General features: G+C 38.9%; 1 protein-coding gene and 1 long non-coding RNA gene across 2 annotated transcripts in view; both read right to left on the bottom strand.

Moving 5' to 3' along the window:
- Positions 1 to 17,138, bottom strand: part of Erk (extracellular regulated MAP kinase) — a 47,055-nt gene extending 29,917 nt beyond the window's left edge. Inside the window, 1 exon segment of the mRNA NM_001043456.1 lies at positions 16,776 to 17,138. Within this exon segment, the coding sequence (NP_001036921.1) occupies positions 16,776 to 16,903 (128 nt within the window). The 5' untranslated portion in view covers positions 16,904 to 17,138.
- A 2,467-nt stretch (positions 17,139 to 19,605) lies between these two features.
- On the bottom strand, positions 19,606 to 20,748 carry LOC134199460 (uncharacterized). The gene is made up of 2 exons (XR_009973965.1): positions 19,875 to 20,748; positions 19,606 to 19,651 (listed from the first exon to the last, which is right to left on the bottom strand). It is a non-coding gene; the product is annotated as an uncharacterized LOC134199460 (long non-coding RNA).
- Positions 20,749 to 20,799: the final 51 nt, after the last annotated feature.

Here is a 20,799-nt window from a genome sequence, read left to right as displayed (position 1 = left end):
CTCAACTTCAAAAAGTATGCTTAGAGTACTTTACACGTATGGATGTCTATGCACTGGATTTTTCCTAATTTAATCAAATGAAATGCGTAGACACCAGATAAAATTCTTTAATTTAATTTACATAAACTTAGTTTGATGATTTTTATCGAGAGAGATTAATTCAAATGCACATGAAACTGCGCCCTTAGTTGCCTCTTTAAAAACCAGTCTGAACAATATAAAGCAAAGTGGGTGTGTTGTTTGCTCAAATAGCCGTAGCGTGCGACACCATGTGGCCAAACCAGTATTTCACCTCCAGTGTGCATATAACCATACAACCTATATTGCAGTGTAAGCATAGAATTTATCAAGCCAACGTAATGATTGACAAATGAATCAGAGCTGTTTATAGTCCGTTTAGCAGATGTCCCTCTCGAAGTCGGCTCGACCAGAGATCCAATGTTGTGGAATAAAAAAATCGTGCTTGATGAGACGACTCGCACGCTAGTGAAGAGAACTTCTACATATACCGCTATGGTATCTGAATTTAAAATTAAATAGCATAATGTAAATAAGTACATATAGACCACGTAAAAATAATATTACTGATTCCCTACTGCTCTATGCTGTTGTGTCTTTTTTTTTTTTTTTTTTTTTTTTTTTTTTTTTTTTTTTTTTTTTTTTTTTTTTTTTTATGATTGAAAGTTTACTGGTGGCCCGAAGGCCTTTCCAGTTTCACCAGGACAGGTGGGCGAGCAAAGGCTCAGCCAAGAGGGGTGGGATTTGCTAACAACTGCCCGAGCGCCTCCGAAGGAGACCTAACAACTCAAGAGCAATTGTTTCGCGAATGAATCTACTACCGGATCGGAATCGCGACCCGCTGAGAAGATCCGGCGAGAAACTCAGCGGGCTGATGCATGGGTTAGGTTGCACGTCGACCTCTTTGTCGAGTTCGACGAGTACGGTTACCGGGGTCCCTAAGCCTGCCCCTAGTATTAGAGCTGAAGGCATCTAATGCAAAGGTTATTGGATCTGATGGATCCGTAAGGACGTGTCTAGGGCGTCGACGGTGACTGGCTCCTGCATGATCAGGATTCGGGGAGTAGTCAGCGGCGGCAACGATAAGGCGATTATCATGACGCATAGCCTTATCGAAGTATCGTTCCGACGCTGACTTCATGTATTTCCGAATTGATTCGAGGCCCAGGTCGTCGTGTAGGTCAACGTTCCTCACGAACCACGGAGCCCCGACAGCTAACCTGGAAAAGCGGGATTGTAGGGATTGGAGGGTGTCTATGTGTGTGCGGGCCGCGTGAGCGAACACCACACTCGCGTAAGTCATGACGGGCCTTATGCAAGTTTTGTAAAGTGTCACCTTGTTCCGAAGGGACATTTTACTCCGCTTACAGATCATGGGGTAGAGTCTACCGAGAATAAACGCGGCACGGTCACGGACTGATTTTATATGCGGGCGGAATGTCATCGATGCATCCAGGGTAACGCCCAGGTACTTGACCTTCCTGGCCCAGGGTATGGGTTGTCTAAAGAGAGTAATCGGGGGTGTGAGATTCCTCCTCCTAATCCGGGAGGAAATCCGTGTGGAGCTTCCCCTCTGAAATAGCACCGCAGTACTTTTCGCTGGGTTGATGTCTATGCGCCATTTTCGGAACCACTGTCCTAGGGCTAGGGCTGCGCTCTGAAGCTTCTTCGCGATTAGGGACTTATTTCTACTAGAATAGTAAACAGTCGTGTCGTCGGCGAATAAAGCTAAATGGGTCGGCGGCGACCGGGGAATATCGTTGACGAATAAGCTAAATAGGAGGGGTGAGAGGACAGAGCCTTGCGGGACTCCAGCTGTGAGAGGTCGTGGGGAGGAGCGGGTTCCCTCGACTCGATATCGAAAAGAGCGGTTCGACAAGAAGTCCCGTATGATGAGCACGAGACTATCCGGCACGCCCATGTTGAATAGTTTGAAAATCAAACCATTGTGCCAGACTTTGTCGAACGCTTTTGCGACGTCGAAGAAGAGAGCTCCCGTGTATAACGGTTTTGGTCGATTAAGCCCCACAAGAATGTGCTCCGTGAGGCGGTGCACCTGTTGAACGCATGAGTGATTTGTACGGAATCCGAATTGTTCATCGATAAGAATGCCCTTGGATGAGACGAAGTCTCTGAGGCGTTTGTAGAGCAGACGCTCATACAGTTTGCCTAGAGACATGAGGAGGCTAATCGGGCGGGGTAACTCGTCGGATGATTTTTTGGTTTACCGGGTTTATGTATGCCGATAACGTCCGCTTCTTTCCACACCGCGGGAAAGATACAGTTCGCCATAGCGGCATTGAAAATAGATGCCAACATCACGATGAGTTGGACGGGTAGAAGTTTAATAACGCGGTTAGATATACAGTCGGAACCGGGAGCCTTGCGAGGACGTAGGTCTTTGATCAAGTCTTTAACTTCTATCGGGGTGACGGGTGGTAACGCATCCGATGGTGGCAAGGAGGCTCTGCGTTCTACCTCACTGTCTACTAATTCTACATGAACAGGGTCCACGGATTGAGTGCTGGGCGTGCACTGGGTTTGCAATGTATCGGCCAGCAGCTCTGCTTTTTCGTCATCATCGAACGCCGCGAGTCGGCCTGAGGGGCCTACGAGGGGGGGCATGGTTACTACCGTATCCGATTTGAGAGTACGAGCTAAGCGGTAGTAAGACCTTTGGGAGGGCGCGAGTCCTTCTAAGAAATCAGACCATCTGGCATCTCGGACTTCGGCGATGCGAGACTTTACGTCGCGTTGTAGGGCACGCATTCGAATACGATTTTCCGCGGTAGGATACCTGTCGTAGGCGCGTATCGAGGCGTTCTTAGCTCTAAGGAGTTCCCTAATATCGTCGGACAATTTGAAGCGGTGAAGGAAGTCCTCCGCTACAACTTGTTTCGATGACCTATCTAATGTCGAGGTGATGTGTGACGTTAAGATGTCTATGGCTTCAGCGGTATCCTGAGGAGACGGGATAGAGTCCGGGTTAAACGGGAGCGATGGTGGATCAGATTCAGCCAGGCTGATGCCCAGCGTGTGCCAATCCACCACAGTCCTCGTGACGGGAACGGAATCGGGAGCGCGACCGAGCCTCATAACGACGGGACGGTGGTCTGAATCTAACTCTGAAACTACTTCGATCGAGTGTAAGCGCAGAGTTACGTTTTTTAATAACGCTATGTCGAGTATATCCGGGCGATGCGCGATATTTAGCGGGTAGTGAGTCGGGGTTAACGGAGCGACGATATCGAAGGCGAGATCATCGACTAACGCGTCAAGCCGCCTGCCATTCGGGGTTGTGGTGTGTGAGTTCCACCTGATGTGTTTACAATTTAGGTCGCCCGCCAGAATGACAGAGCTCCCCATACCGAGCAGCGCCTCGATATCACTGCTTAGAACGATCTTATCCGGTGGAAGATAAACGGACGCGATAACGATCGGCGCGTGTCCCGTCAGTGAGATTCGGCACACTGATGCTTCGATATTAGCGAGCGCGGGAGGATCGAGCGGGACGCAATGCAGGGCTCTTCTATAGTAAATGACGGTACCACCACCACGGGCAGAGAGCCTGTCGTTCCTGACCATGTTATAGTTCGCGATTTTAGGGTCACGGCGCGCGGGCTTAAGTAGGGTCTCCTGCACTAAAAAGATATCAATTTGGTGGTCACGCAAAAAGTCAGAAACCTGATCACGTTGATTTGCGAGACCGTAAGCGTTAAAAAATCCTATCGTTACGGATAGGGGCTTTATTCTACTTATATACGCCATTGATTACCGGCGGAGTGAGGGGAGGACGTACGTATTTAATGACGCGTATACGTCGGCGTATTCCTGCACAACGGCGATAAAGTGTTGTGCAGTGGAGGCAGCGCGAATGGCGTCGCCCAAAGCGTTAACGCGCTCAAAGTTGATCGACTGAAAGAAGTCGATCGCTAAAGCGAGATTGTCGGACGCGGTCGGAGGGCAAGTCGCGGGAGAGGGACGAGTCGCGGGGGCGGGACGAATCGCGGAGGAGGGAGTTGTAGCCGTGTTCGTGTACGGCAGCGGTTTTGCCCAGGCCGAGACACTGGGCACCGCCGCCGGAACGAACGCTGGCTTAGCCTGCGACGCAGAGGGTGCCGAGGCTTTGATGTCTGGGCCGGAAGCTCGGAGGCGGTTTTGGCGGGCGACGCGGCGATTTATTTTAGGGGCTCGGGGGCAACCACGGTAATTCGCGGGGTGACCCTGTGTTCGACACAGGACGCAGCTAGGCGGTTCCGTCGCGGTTTTTTGGTCGCGAGCGCAGAGGGCCGTGGCGTGATCGCCCAAACATTTAACACATCGGGGGCGCGCGTGACAGTTACGGGAAGAGTGCCCGTACAATTGACAGTTATGGCACTGGCTAGGAGTGCCTTTTTTATGGGGGGCTTCGACAGCGATACCAGAGAGCCTACAGACGGTCTGTGTGTTAAAGATTTTCTTACCCTCGGGGGTAGGCTGGAGAGCGACTAGAACCATATTATATGGCTCCCTACCGCGACCGGTGTGCATACGGTGCACAGAATTCACTGGTAGGCCTTGTTCTAACAGGTCGGCTTTTACGAGCTCTACATCTAACTCTTTAGGGATTCCGCGTATTACAACGCGGAGTTCGCGCTCCTCCTGGAGCGTATACGTATGGAAACTTATACGCTCCTTACGGAGGTAAGAAGAGAGGGCCCTATGGTCGTCGGGTGTTTGAACCTTAATTTGAATGCCGTTCGCGAGGTTACGGGCATTCGTGAAATTTATATTTTTGGCCTTAAGGGCCAGGCAAACTCGATCCCAAGCTGCCTTCTCCTGAAGGATAACCGGGGGAGGGGTCTGGGTTTTATTTTGTGCCACCGGACGCGGCGACGGAGTGGCACGGGCTGGGGGCGCAACGGGAGTCTGAGGGCGGGGGCGCGACGCGTTCACGGCTTTGCTAATTTTAGCGGCCGCGGGAGCTCGAGACTCCGCGGCACGCTTCTTACCCTTCTGTACCAGGGTGAATCCATCCGTCGATGAGGCGGGGGCGAGGTCGACCTCCATGTCCGAGTCAGAGTCGGAGCACGAGGAGGCGGGTGCAGGCGACCTACGAGCAAGTGTAGGTGTTTTAGAGGGCGCGACGGAGGCCGCGGATGATCGCTCAGCTGAAACGATGGTCACGGCGGACGACGCAGCAGCTTTTCTCGCCAGTATAGGCGACACGGGAGCGGCAGGCACGACAGAGGCTGCGGTGCTCAATGCAGAAGCTCTGCACGCAGGTACAGGCGACGCAGGAGCAGCGAGCGCGGCGGAGTCCTCGAGAGGGCTCGCAGTGTGATTGGCTTTGAAGGCCAAAAACTCCGAGGCGAGCTGTGGGTGGCGAAGTCGGAGGAATTCCGCGAATACAGCGTCCATGATCGCTGAGTACCCAGGTGGGGCGGCCCCGGGTCTTGAAAACACTCGCCTTGCGGCGAGGCCCCAACTTCTCGGACCTGAGCGGTTCTATTGAACACAGGTGGCAATGCGGCGCGATTACTACAGGACAAAGAAAAAGCACAACAAAACAGAAATTACGAAAAGAAACAAAACAAATAAATACTTGCAGGAAACCACTTTGTCGGCAGATGTACCACGAACACAGAAACAACAAAAGGAAACAAAACAAATAAAAACTTCCAGAAAGAGCACTTAGTCGGCAGATGTACCACGAACACAGGCCGCGCGAACAATGGCCGGGCTAACAAAAGCCGGGCGAACAAAGACCGGGCGATCGAGTGGACGATGAGCACGTCCGCACGTGACGGGTGCCTCTATCGGAATGTTGTGTCTTTTTGTTTCATCTGTTATAACATAGGTCTCTCGCAGGAACTGATTTGTGATAAAGGAAACATTAGTATCTTTGATTTAAACAGCTAATTCAAGCGCTAAATGAACTGGTAGACTGAATCCATCACTACACAATAATTTAGAACTTGTATGTTTTATGTTAAAAAACTGCTAAAAGAACACAGAAGATATTGTATTTCCACCAATTTGAAGGCCAGTAAAAATGATATATTATCCCGGTATAAAAAACAGATTCGCCCTAAAAGTTCAAACCTTCCGTTATTACATAAACCAAAAAGTTCTGAAATTTTAATGGTTCTTCTTTAAATTGTTTTTATAGTAGAATAATGGATTCATCTACGTTAACAGAGAAATGAGATTTCTCGGTTCAAATGTTTAAAGATATTGAATTCTAAACTTTAATAAGGTAATTTCACACAACTTATCTATTCTATTCAAATGCAAAAAAGTTACTTAGGCACTAACAAGAAAAATGCCATTATTTGAAAACTAAAGATTCCTTCATAGTTTCGTTTGTTAGAGCAATTATATTCAAAGACTTTTATCACTCTATGAGCATTTTGAAATCAAATAAATTTAGCAAATCAATCAATTTAACACTAATAAGATACTCTTTACGCCTGCCATATTTTTATAATTCAGATAAAAAACAATTAAACCGATAAAATACACAAGATGTCGGCACACTGTGTATGAAAACCACTACACAAACTTTAATTATCGATGAGACTACACAATTCCTTGCAAATACAGTAAAAGCTCTTTATTGGTGCTTCCTTTATTTGCGTTTTCACTATCCGCGGATCTAATCGATAAATCAGTACATTGCAGTACAAGGATTCAAATATGTAGGTATTCAACCGAATATCCTTTGTAAAAGCGCTTTTTCATATTCGCGATCTCTGTATTCGCGGCATATTTACGGAACATATACCCTGCGAACAAAGAGCTTTTGCTGTAGTTAACTGAAGAAATCGATTACACCGTTATATTGTATCGAAATATGGATATTGAATACGATTATTGAATTCGATTATTGAATTGTTCACTGTGCGTTATCCGACATGAATACGCTCGATTTCCTTCTATAAGAGCGTGAATGACATGAATGCCACTGCTTACATTGAGCTATGAGATCAATTTCATTACCTATAAGAGCTATTTTACTATTCAAAGACATTTTAGTTTAGCAAAGGAATCGAAACATAGCGACATGCACGAATTTTACCAGTCCCTCATGATTACAAGAGGTCTGATCTTGTGGAGGGATAAAATCAAATACCTACACACACATTTGTAGGTAATTGTAGATATAATATTAAATAATAATGTAACTGTAAAAATAAATAACTTGATGAAACAAGCCAGCCGTTCATCGTGACCTCATTACCTTATCGTAAATACTGCCTTGATGATTTCTTTGAAATGTGACTGATAGCGGAACGAATCTAGATTTCTTATGAGGAATTTGAACATAGAAATTTAAGCCTTTAGTTACCTTGCTTTTCTAAAACTAATCGATTTTGTTGACATTGAAAATGTACATTCAGAACGATTAAAAGTCCTCAAGCAAAAAAAACTTTTTTTTTTACTAAACGTAAAAATGTCGTCCTTCCGTCACAGGACAACAATGTTGGAAAAATGTTCACGAAATCATAATCTGATGTAGAGAAGTGATTGTTTGAGGCCCTTTTAACATCGCTAGAAATAATAAATAGCAAAACTAAAAAATTATGGTTATCTACAATATCTACCAAGGATAATATTACAGGAATATTACAGTGCATTAATAATTTGTCTCGGTGTCAGTTTTATGTTAACTTATTGTATGCCAGTCAAATTCGGCCCGCTTTGCTGGTCGTTCTTACATTTGACTTTGATCCGATTTCTACGAATCACAGGATCATCGGGCAGGCCAATCTGAAGATTTCCTGAAAATTTCAACGAAATCTGCCCAGCCGTTCCAGAGTTAGATAATATACCTATATCGATTTTTATAAATGATTAACATAAATAATATTAATATTAATATAAATAAATGATATATATAGATATGATGGTTGGGTAAATAAATGAGCGACAATGGTTTGCGATTCAACTGTTAATTTTTTGACCACATATTAATACAATCAACTCTTTTATTTACCAAATTATTTGGCCCGTCTATTTTTTTATGCGAAATCGGACAGAAATCGTTCTTAGAAGCATAATAGACATATTTTGCAGAACTTTCGTGCTAGATATTTATTATTATTACCAGAAATGAGCACGCAGAGGTTAATGGTTATTATTGGGGCCCATAGGCATCATCACAATTTGAATATCGTCAATCATCTTGTGAAATGACATCAGTCAAAAATGTGTTGAAATTACGGTTATTCTACCCGTCAAACCGACATTCACAATAACTGTGGGTTATTTATAGACTTCGAAGGTGAGCATGTGACCCATTAAATAATGAATGCTCAACACTGTTTTTTCACGTTAGCAATGCCAGGGGCACAGCCAAGCTGCTTGCTGCCTACAGAAACCAAATAGGAAAATTGTAAGGACCCGTGTAGATTCACAACATTGCCGAGGAGCGGCCGTAATTTCACAAATTTATAAATTTTGCGGTCTCGATTCCAAACAATGTTGTTTCTTCATTGTGGACCCCGTTCGTAGCCTATGCTACACATATGTTTTTGCACAATTCACAATTGTTTTCAAGTTTTTATTTGAACGGTTTTCAAAGTTGAAAATCGCAAAACAATAAATATGAAACGAGCCCTTAAAGATGTATCAAATTCCAAGTTTACTTTGGTTTAACCAAACTACCTATACAAAATAAAAGAAAATAAATATGGTATGTTTGAATTATGAATACTAGGCTATTATTTTTAATATATAAATTAATAAATATATTCTTTTAAAAACAGTAACACCGCTTCAATTTCAAAGTTCCATAGGGGACTTGAGTGTTTGCAGATATCCGAAACGGTAATAGTTCGTATTTCTCATTTTTAACATCACACAACTCTTTATAGAAACTAGACTATGACCGAGCTTTGCTCGGTATTTTTTATTTTTTTTGATTAAATACGAATTACATATTGATAAAATTATGAAATATTCCAAGATCGTTTAGGCATTTTTAAGTGAACACGTGAGTTAAAAAGACACAAATAATATAAATAAAGAATTCATTTTCTTGGTCTAACCTTAAAGCAAACACTCATTGGTTTCGGATGGCTTAACAACGCCATCTGCTGAAATAGCTTGTGGGATTGTGTCTTTAAAGCAGTTAGTTGCTCTCAATTATGAAAAATAGTATTATTATTCGCCAATAGATGTCGGGAAGAGTCATAAAGTAGATTATTAAAAACACGAATAAATCAAAACATTTTCTGAAAATAAATCGTAGCTAGATCGATTTATCGCCAACGAAATCCCCTGAATACTAAATTTAATAAAAATCGTTGGAGCCGTTTCCGAGATTAAAGGTAAATGCCCCCTAAAAACATTAAGAAAAAAAAAACCGGTTATCGTTGGAATTTTTCATAGATGCAATTGTCGTCTTATTTTTATTTCGCTCATTCAAGAGTAACAGATTGAAATTGTTGTCGTAAAGTATTAATAGAACCGGTTCGTTTTGTGTTTATTTAGAAAGTTTAGTTCGTTATAGAAATCATGTTATATATTCAGACATAATAGAAGACTTGGGTTTTTTTAATGCATGATGGGCAGACGATCCCGCGGTTCACCTAGTAGCGGTTAATACCACAGACAAGTATGTATACTGCTGTTCAACTTGAGACCCGAGTTAAAATCGTTTAAGACCCACCCGAGAAATACCACGGAGGCGAGATTATTCGAGAGCTGGGAAGCCGGGAAGCTTGGAGTAGGGAAGAAAGAAAGCACTGTAGATGAAGGAGGGCGGGTGACAGGGTGGTAAAAAGAAGTTGACCGCTAATAGGTACCAGTAATTCAACAGTTCGTTAAAACTTGATACATTGTATTGCAAGAACAAATACCGTAACGAAAAAAAAAACACCGACCAATTTAATACAAGAACCGATCTTCAATGGAAAAGTTCTAGAACCGATACGCAAATATCTCAGGGAATCATCAGAACGCTACTTTGAAAAGCGGCGCGGCATGATAACCTTCTTATCGTGACCACCGCTAACTACATATCCAACCCAGGTAGACGGGGCAAAGCAAAGCCGCCGTCGCCCAAAACATGTCTTGTCGGATCCTCCCGCACCATTCGCGGTGCTAATAGGCTCTTCAAGTACCGGTCACAGTCCTCGTCGAACTCGTCGACTTCGACGTACGAAATATCCCATAAACACAACCCACTGAGATTCTCGCCATATTTTCTAAATGGATCGCTATTCTGATCCATTAGCAGATTCAGCGAAGCACTGCTCTTGCTAGGGCTAGTGTTAACAATTCTTTCAGGTTGAGCCCGTGAGCTCACTTACCGGTCCGCGTTGGAATAGCCCCTTAGGCTACCAAAGATTAGGTAGGGAATATGGAAAAGCGAAATGCTAATTACTATGTATGTATTATCATACATTCTGTTAGTAATCTGTTACAATGTAATTAATGTGCTACAAACTTATTTACAATCTGTTACTTAAAGAATTCGCCCAATTTTCGTTAAATATAGCAAACATTTGAATTGGTTATGCGACAAATGATTGGTATGAGTGCTGAGGCCGGCGTTTCCGGACGTGACCAGGGAACTAAGACGGATGCCCGCCAAGCCTTGGAGAAACACGAATATCCTTTTATCCTAATTTAATATCGACGGGATGTTTGTACAATCTCCAAAGTACTGTGAGTATTTTCAAAACAAATATCATTTTTAGACTCAACACCGAGTCCGCCCTAATTTAGTTTCAAATTTTTGTTGCGATGAATTTCAATTTATCCAGAATAGATACGGCAAGTTTGATTAGAAAAGTTGGCACCACAGTCGCCCCATGGATCTCGGTAACATCAGATGTTCATGTGACGAAATAAAGCTGGTTACAAGAGCGCCCCTTTTATTTTTTCTGATCTATGTTCTGATTATTGTTTCACAACTTTTCTTAAATCTTATGACAATTCGATGCAATTACACAGATAATTTGTCCCAGAAGAAATTATAGGTGTATGTTTAAAGATCTACAGTAATAATATACGGTATTTTTATATTTTGATATATCCACGATTTGCAATCGAGCTAATTATTGCTAATTTTAAATAAAATTTCAATTAAAACTTGTAAATGTGAATTTGTATATTTAACAATTTATGCCCATATTCTAGAACAAATTCGTAAGATATATACAATTTCAATTCAGTTGCACATTTTATTTGTGTAATGCTGACGTAACTGCGGTGATGTAGAGATATACAGTCGTGGTCAACTAATTAGGGACATTCAAGATAGTGAAGGGCTATAACCGGCTATGTACATTTAAATATAAAACCCTATTGATTTCTCAGCACCTATTATTTGCATAATGTAGTCCGATTATTATGCTATAAATGGCTGTAAATAAAAGATTTAATAAATAGAAAAAGTATTTAATATCAAATATTAAACATGTATTAAATATAAAGGTACAATTCTGTAGTGGACATTTAATTAAGGACAGTAAAGTATAATGAAAAATACAGTTACACAAAACTTATAATCTTCAGTGTTATAATATCTTTAACAGCTCCATTTTATTACGTGTAAAATCAGTACCCAGTAGCAAAACCTTTGTTAGTAATTACCGCTTGACACCGATGTGGCATAGACATTATCAGTTTCTGACATGTTTCGACAGGAATGTTTGCCCATGCCTCACAAAAAGCTTCATGAAGTTCATCCAAATTTGTATTACGATAAGTGGCAACTTTTTTCTTGATTTCGTGCCAAAGGTGCTCAATTGGGTTGAGGTCCGGGCTATTTGCTGGCCAATCTAGCACCGATACAAACTGACTGGTAAGAAACGACTTGACTGAATGGGCGGTATGTTTCGGGTCGTTATCCTGCTTAAACGTCCATATAATAGGAGATGCTCCTCAGCATTGGGAAGCATAGTTTCTTCCAATATTGCCTTGTATTGATGTTGGTCTAAGTTACCCTGAACTTTCCTCACAGGTCCCACTCCACGTTCAGAAAATGAACCCTATATTTTAATGTTTCCACCACCATGTTTCACCTGTTTTTTTGTGAATCTTGGATTCATTTCCGCTTTTACAGGACGCCGTACATATTGCCTTCCATCTTAAGAAATCAAATTAACCTTGGTCTCGTCAGAGAAAAGTACATGTTGCCATTGGGCGTAGGTCCAATGTCCATATTTACTTGCAAATGCGAAACGAGCATTTCTATGTTCTTTCTTCAACAACGGTACTTTGCGAGCCACTCTTCCGAACAACCCTGCTTCTACCAAACGTCGTCGAACAGTCCTCGCAGATACACCGGCTCTTTCGTTTGCCCCAAACACTTCGTGTTTAATTAAAATAGAGCCTTCTTCTATCTTCTTGCGGAGTCGTTTTTCTCGATCTTTTTGTTCTGGACACATTTAAAGCTGTGTTATAGCGCTTGAAATGTTGCACTGCATTGCATATCATAGTTTTTGAACAATTTAAATGTTGTGCTATCCTTCGGTATGACCAACCACGCTCGACAAACTTCATGATAATTTTTCGTAGTGTTGGATCGCAACTTTTATTTTTGCCCATTTTTCTTCAAAATAATTCTCAAAACTTAAAATAAAAAATCTGGTTTGCCGCCAAAACGACCACTAAACAATAAGAAAAGAAACAAAAAAATTTTAAAATTCCAATTATGAAATTAGAACGCAATACCTCAGTGTCCCTAATTAAATGGCCAGCCAGCATTCTTTGAACCAATAGCACTATGATATTGTATAAGCTATACTGTAAAGAGGTTTAATGTTTAAGAAGTTGTTATTGTTTGTATAATCGCGCACATAAATGACTAATTACACTTACATGTAAAAGATATGGAATATTGCTAAAACTCGTTGGAAAATAAAAAAAAATTTCACAATTTGGCGTAACTAGAGATTGTCCCTAATTAGTTGACCACGACTGTATGTACATACTTGTAATTTTATTTTTAAACAATACGCGGCCAAGATTTTTTGAAGTTTATGTATGTATTTATGTACATAGTAAGCGATCCTACGAAACGTTTGAATTTAGAGGACTTTTTCATGATGCAAGACGAATTTGTGAAAGGAAACCTAAAGAACACGAGAGAGACGCGGAGATAATTGAGTAGCGTTCTCTCTCTCTCTCTCTGTCTCTCTTATGTTTAGTAGTTATCACTGATGGACTCCTTCTCCTTGCATCGTGTTCCGCAGTCTTGAGGGTCGTGACTTTTACTGAGCACTTTTGTTTGGACTATATTCTCCCATTCCTTCCTGTCCTCCGCACAGTGCTTCCATAATAAACTCATCATGACATAAAACTGCCATCAATAGAACACAATTGAAATTTCGCTTTCATATCACAATTCTGGTGACGTCATTTACGTTGCCGTATGGTGACATAGTTTCCGTTTAGCATTAGCACCGTAAGTTAATAAAATATGTACGAGTATACATATTATGTAATTCTAAAGAGACTTCGAAACATGAGCGATCGTAATAGCTCTTAACATCTTGTGCATATCACTGCGCGGTTCCAGAAAAGGGAATATTGCTAGATCATTCCCAGTCTCGATCCCATCATCCTCGCATGAGATACGCAAATGGCAATCTTGGGTCGAAAGCGCAAGCTTTACAAGCACTATTGACGCTGGTAGCATTGTTTAGTAAATTTATAGGGAAAAAACGAAAGCCAATTTCGATTATACATAATTACAATTTCGGCAAACTACATCGGTCAGTACACGACAGTTATTTTACTGGTTTACTTATTGCATAAGTAGGTACACACCCAGATAAAATTTGAAGAAAACCAAAATATTTTAGTTCATTCATTAATGTATATTGTTTTGATTTCTTTTGTCTTTATCTTGACTCAGTCTGAAAAGAAACTTTTGAGAAAACTATTTGCCTAGACAATTCTGGTTTTTATGAAATAAAATTTTATGAGGTTAACAATTTCGTTATTTTTTTCTTTATTCAAAAATTCCGAAATCATACATGCTTCCGTGATATTAACTCTTACTCCTGATAATCTGTTCCTGCCAATACTTTGCTAACAAATAAGTCATCTTATAAATAAGCTAATTAAGTATCATTTCCTCTTCTGTTTGCAAATTATTATTTTTTATGACTATTGACTAAATATTATAAATAGCTTTTGTGTTATTAATACAACATTTTAAGATTTTTCCAAATGTTGTAATGAAAAAATATTAGGGGTTAAAGTATGAAATTGCCGATTTGTACTTTTTTTTCATTTAACATACTTATTTAATCAAAATATCTACCATTATTATGTATACATTGCTGTCATCTAATAGGAAGGTCATTTATGTCTTTGCAATAAACTCTGGTGATCTAGATTCTACAAACTGTGTGAAAGCATCTTGTACAGCCTGCCTCCTGGGAAGAACACATTTTATCACGTAGAAAATTGTCCAAGTGACGAAAAAAATGGTAGTCCGTTGGAGCAAGGTTTGGCGAATACGGAGGGTGACAAATGGTTCCTAATTGCAGTTCCTGTAGAGTTAAAACGATTTCTCGTGTTGTATGAGGTCTCGCAATAATGAAAATCGATTCATGAGTCGGGGCTGTTTGACTGCAAGTTTTACTATCATTGTTCGGAGTTCGGCACAGCAAACATCTGCCGTTATTGCTCGACCAGATCGGAGAAAGCTATAGTATATCCGACCCAGGCGACAGGGCAAAGCAAAGCCGCCGTCACTCAAAACATGTCTTGTCGGATCCCCCGGATCCACTCTCGGTGCTTTTAGGCTCTTCATGCACCGATCACAGTCCTCGTCGAACTCGTCGACTCCGACGAAGAGTTCGAAGTGCGAACTAGTCTATAGGCACAACCCACTGGGTTTCTCGCCGGATCTTCTCAGTGGGTCGCAATTGCGATCCAGTGGTAGATTCTGCGAAGCACTGCTCTTGCTAGAGCTAGGGCTAGTGTTAGAAAATTCTCTCAGGTTGAGCCCGTGAGCTCACCTACTGGTCTGGGCTTAGCTGGAATAGCCTTTTAGGCTACGGGCGAATAGGTGGGGGAAAAAAGGAAGAAATTTTGCAAGATGAAATGTGCATCGGTCACCAGATATCCCTCCCATTTAATTAGTATGGAATGAGCTGGTTAGAAAAGTTAAGAACCGTTGTCCATGAAGCTCAGCACAGTGGTGGAAATAATTACAAAATGAATAGAAATTACTGGACTCTGAATATTTTGGTAAATTAATCAAAAGAATGAATATCACATATTTTATGTGAATTATTTTGATGAAGCAAGAATTTAATGAAAAGTATTTTATGTTACATTTTATTTATGCCCTAAATATATTTTAATATGTGATATAAATAATGACTTAGGTGTTTTAATGACATTTTTATTGAAATTACCTTAGTGTTTTCAAACTTTTGAATGGTAGTGTAGCTGTCAGTATCCAATTACCACTAGGTGGGCTCTAGGTTCATTGAATATGTCGTCTGGTATATAATAAATACTATAATATATGTATAGTAGTAATACTAGCAACAGAAGTTACTTTAAAAACTGGTGCTTGTGCTGATCCCTCAACCCACACTAACTTTAATTTAAGGAAGGCACAATTTAAGGATGTTTAGTTATGGAAAACTGCTGGTTTGTTATGTTGTATTATTGAACTCAATTGAAACATATGGTAGTAAATAGTAGTACTGAATAGTAGCTCCAAAAGGCCTAAGTTGCACATTTACATCTTATAATCCCTTTTATCTATTTTTTTATAAAACTCCATCGTGCAAATATTACTATTAATATAACTACAGCCATTAAAAATTCTGTTTTCTGGTTTCATAGTGAGATTATTATAATAATGTTATCTTGTATGGTATTGTAGATATACTCCGATTTAAATATTAATATAGTGTATGCAATTCTCCAGTATTGATTTTTAATATGACGATATAAAATTGTTAACTAATATTATATTAATCAAATTATCCAAAACTTATTGTCAGACATGATGTCATTATCAACAGTAACAACAAAGTAAAACATAATGTGATAATCGATAAAACCGAGATAAGATAACTGTTGGACAAATATCATCAAATTTCAAAGAAGTTTCAGCTTTTATTCACTGGCTTAGGTACCTAACAATAGTCTTTTCAAATTAGTAAACTTTAGTCACTGATCATTAAGTATAGATACTGTGGCATTATGAAAAATTCATCGCAGTAATATATCTAGTACCTAGTAATTATTTTTGAAAAAGGAGTTTTGTTATTATTAAAGATCAACATATTTTTCTATTTATGAATCAAAGTAATGAAATACAATAGCCCAAATACGGGCAATAAATAAAAATAATATAAAATTATGTATTGCAGTCACTCAAGCTTTATATGATATAATGTCATGGAGCAATTTGTAAGTCATTTGTTAAGCTACATTATCCATCTTTATATAAAACTCAAAGAATTTGTCTACTAAATGTCTCAAATCTTGATTTAAGTTTAGTTTCTAACATACATATTATTAAAATCATCAGATAGCTAACTATTGAGGTAATTATAAAAGATTTCAAACTTTAAGCAAAGTTTCAAAATACTTCTAATAAACATTGTCTCAAGTACAAAACAAAACAACAAGCATTAACAAATTTGAAGTAATTGTGTTCAAAGACATTGACAACATTTAGAGCAGCTTATTAACAGGAAAATATACTTCAATTTAGATAGGGGCCGGTGTTCTGTTATAGAGCTGACATTAGGGAACAAAGTTTCAATTAGCAGATTACTTACACAACCATTCCATAAGCTCCCTCGCCTATATATTGCAGACTTGTGTACCGTGGACCAACTTCGAACACTTGGCCACGAATAATCTCAGCGTTGGGGTTGCTGCTGGCAGCACCTGCAGCTTCAGCCATGGTTTAAAACTAGTGATCCACTAAACACACAAATTCTTCAGACCACCGGCGTCGCCAGCATATATTCCTTCGGACACGGGATCAGTTATTCACATCAATTATGACAACAAACTGCGGCGACCTACATTATCCACAGAACAATCGTTCACTTGTCACTCGCTTATCATTTTCGAGGCCCGTCCGACTTTTACGGACACTCCTGTGCCGCGACAGTACCGTTAGAAAAATGAACTGGATTTTTTTCTGTAATCTGCATCAAATCACATCACCATAGAACACCAGGGATGCCAGTACAACTACCTTATTATGTACCACTAGGTTTGAACTACATACAACATTATTTGAATTATGTATAACGACATATGATTGCAATTTTTTAAATTTTTCTTCAATAAAAGAAAACTAGATTTCAGTAGTTTTTACACTTTAACTTTTATTATTTTACTCTTTAACTTTTGTGTTAGCAGTTATTCTAATCTCCACACAGAAGTAATAAATAGACAGAACTGAAATACTCGATATCTTGATATTTTACATTATCAACTATTATTGAGTGAACTAAGGGAAGAATTATTATTGAATTATTGTATTGTACCAATAAGTAAATTGATTAGATTGTACTCTTCTACCCACCTATGTAAAGCTCTCTTTAAGAACGGTTAGCTGGTAGATAACTCAATTGTTGAGTTAAGCTCGCCATTTTATAACTTTTCGCAATTATTATATTGTAACTGTGTGTACAATAAAGAAATGCATTGTAAAATGAGGTTTCTCAAAATCTACTGAAAAATATAACTTTAATTGCTTAAAGTACACACGGCCACTCGTTTCACAGTTTTTTCAAAATATGATTTAGACATATACTTTTTATGGTGCTTGTAGGCCGACGAGTATACCGCCCCCTTGATGGTGAGTGGTCATCGTCACTTATGGACGTCAGCAATGCCAAGGGCGGAGCCAAGCCGCTGCTTACCGTCAAATACTGCTTGATACCGTTAATACACAAGGCTAGCAAATTAAAACATTTTGTAGCTAATTTTAGTATCTGGCAGCCCTCTATGCTTATATTCACTCTCACATGGCCTAAAGGTCTAGATAACAAGCGGTAAACTCCAAAAAAAAAAATTATCACTGTTACTATATTCTACCATATTTATTGAAGACTAGCTGACCCGGCAGACTTCGTATTGCCTCAATCGATAAATAAAAGACACATCAAGGGGACACATCAAAGGAAAAACAAAATTGTTTGTTTTTATATAATTCCGAGCTTTTTTATATTTTCTCACCTTTTAAACCTTCCCTGGACTTCCACGAATAATTCAAAACCAAAATTAGCCAAATCGGTCCAGCCGTTCTCCACTTTTAGCGAGACTAACGAACAGCAATTCATTTTTTTAAATATAGATTCAATCTTTCAATCTACTTTAATACAATTGTACAGCTCTACTATAACACACTCTCGGCAATTTTTATCCAATATTTGGTGAGCTCGAGATATTAGTCGATTATTTAAAATTTAAATAACAACAATTCATAGTTCTTCAAGATTTTACGTGGCTGTATATTTGTAAAAATGGTTTTGCTTGGTAAATCGATTCTGAACAACCCAAAACATTTTAATTGTTTTTTCTTGCATTGATTTTAATTTTTGTCTAACTCGAAAACATGATACAGTTTTAAGTTTTAAGTGTATTATTATCTATGGAAGCGACACAACAAATCTACGTCAAACCATTCCTTTAAAATTACCTTTTGGCATCTCAAATATATGAAGTGTTTAATCTAAGTTGACAACTGTTAGCTTGTCATATCTTGTTGCGTTTGCGATGGCATTTCTTTTCTAACTTTTGAATAAAACCAATAATACTGTAGCTCTAAACCACTATGAATAAGATTATTAATACCGTAGTTGCCTTGTCGAAATTAAAGGGAATTCCATATTTTCAACCAGTTTTTACAAGGCGTGCATTGACCTTATTATGGTCTAATTAAAAAAAACGTATTTATTTCTTCAGTGACGTAAAAATAAATTTACTACATACTAAAATAATCTACTAATAACATAACCACTCTGCGGCTTTGTTTTTTGACTGGAGTTCTACTCATGCCCGGCCTGCGTTCGTCGTTCAGTGACAATCAGTGAAAGGATATAATGATTACATAAGACTATGAATAATTCTTAAAAAGTAAATGGACATTATTATAAATATTTGGCCAAACAACAATTGCAACACATTCCAAGAAGCCGATTGCTATACCGTACCGTACAATGGGGTAAATAGGGACAAAATCGACCTTCAGATTGAATTTTAAGATAGTTCCAATTAAATAGTCACTGCTCAACCAAAGAAATAAGTTGAGTCTTGAACGTACCTAGGTGATAAAAACCGTTACATAATTTTAATTATTAATTTTAAAGAAATAATCGGTAAAATAATGGCCGTCCCAATTTACCCAGCGTCCGGGGTAAATTGACACGGTTAAGGGTTAAATTGGGATATTTGTAAGGGTTGTCAACTCGCAGTACTGCGATATATAGGTAGGTGCCATATAATTATTTATATGGACCGAAATGATGAATACAATCCATAATTTAAGCACAATACACAACATAGTGTAAATTAAGCTGGTTTCTATTCCGAAGCGATGTGACGTGAATGATAATCAACAATACAATGATCAAAAAAAGTATGTGCATGTTATATTTTAGAAAATTATTATTTAATTTCCTTAAAAATCACAACTCTGAAACAAAATGATAAAATAGAATAAAAAATAGAAAACAAAAGGACTGGAAATGCAATAATACAATTTTATTTAATCAACATTTTCAAAATAATCTTTGAACAAGAGTAAGATATCAGGTGAATAAGATAAAAAAACAGCTTTATCTGATTACTGCCAATAATAACAAAAATAAAAGAAATTCTTTCTAAGCTAAATAAGTAAACTCAATTAATTCACTCACTCATAATTGGATATCTCGGATTTTTAATTAATGTTACATTTAAAATCTGAGGCCTGTTTTTATTTGTGTGTGCGTTTTGAATGTTAACAAAATCATGATTCGACGCGTGAATAGATTCTGAAATAACAAAAGTTTTGATTCGTTTGAGTTCTTTTAACTTTAAATTTTTTTTATTGCTATAAAGAACATACGACCGGGCAGATATTACAAGGTAAATGTCGCGAAAAAAAAGTAATTTTATATATACTTTTCTTTTACCTATAATACTTACATAAACTAACTGATAAACACATTAACCTTCTTTACATCACGCAATTAAGTGATAGTATAGGCTAAAAAATCTATTATAAGATATCAGTGACAACCCTAACAAGCCATCCCTATTTTGTCTTTTGGCGTTCCAATTTTGTGTTTTCTCGTCCCTAATTTTTCCAGTCTCGTTCCCAATTACCCTACATACGTCCCAATTTTCCCCAAAAAGAAAGGAAAAAATATACATTTTTTATTTTGTCGAAATATTGTATTTAAAATAAGAATATTGCAACTTACCGTTTGTTGTGGTATTTCCAGGTGTATTAAAAACTTATATAAACTGTGATCTTATTGAAAAAACAACGATAATATTACTTTTTTTAAAAGTTCTTTAAGCTGTTTTAAAACGCACTTTTCAACCACTATTTTCAATTTAATTTGACGAATTTTTGGGACCAACTTAACTCATATTTAGTACTTCCATAGTTAACTTGGTTTTTCTTCTATACATTGATAAATATTAACATAAACAAAATTAGGTAGATTCCGTGCTACAGGTACTTTGAGAATCTTCCGCAGGTTTGTCCCAATTTACCCCAGGATCCCAATTTACCCCATGTCATGGTAGTTGCTGACGTGTAATACGGTATCTACCAGCTGTAGCACTGACGTC

The sequence above is a fragment of the Bombyx mori genome, chromosome 10 (genome assembly GCF_030269925.1).
Source record: "Bombyx mori chromosome 10, ASM3026992v2".
Taxonomy (NCBI): Eukaryota; Metazoa; Arthropoda; class Insecta; order Lepidoptera; family Bombycidae; genus Bombyx; species Bombyx mori.
The sequence above is the reverse complement of the archived record's forward strand: the minus strand, read 5'-3'. Positions and strand labels throughout refer to the sequence as shown.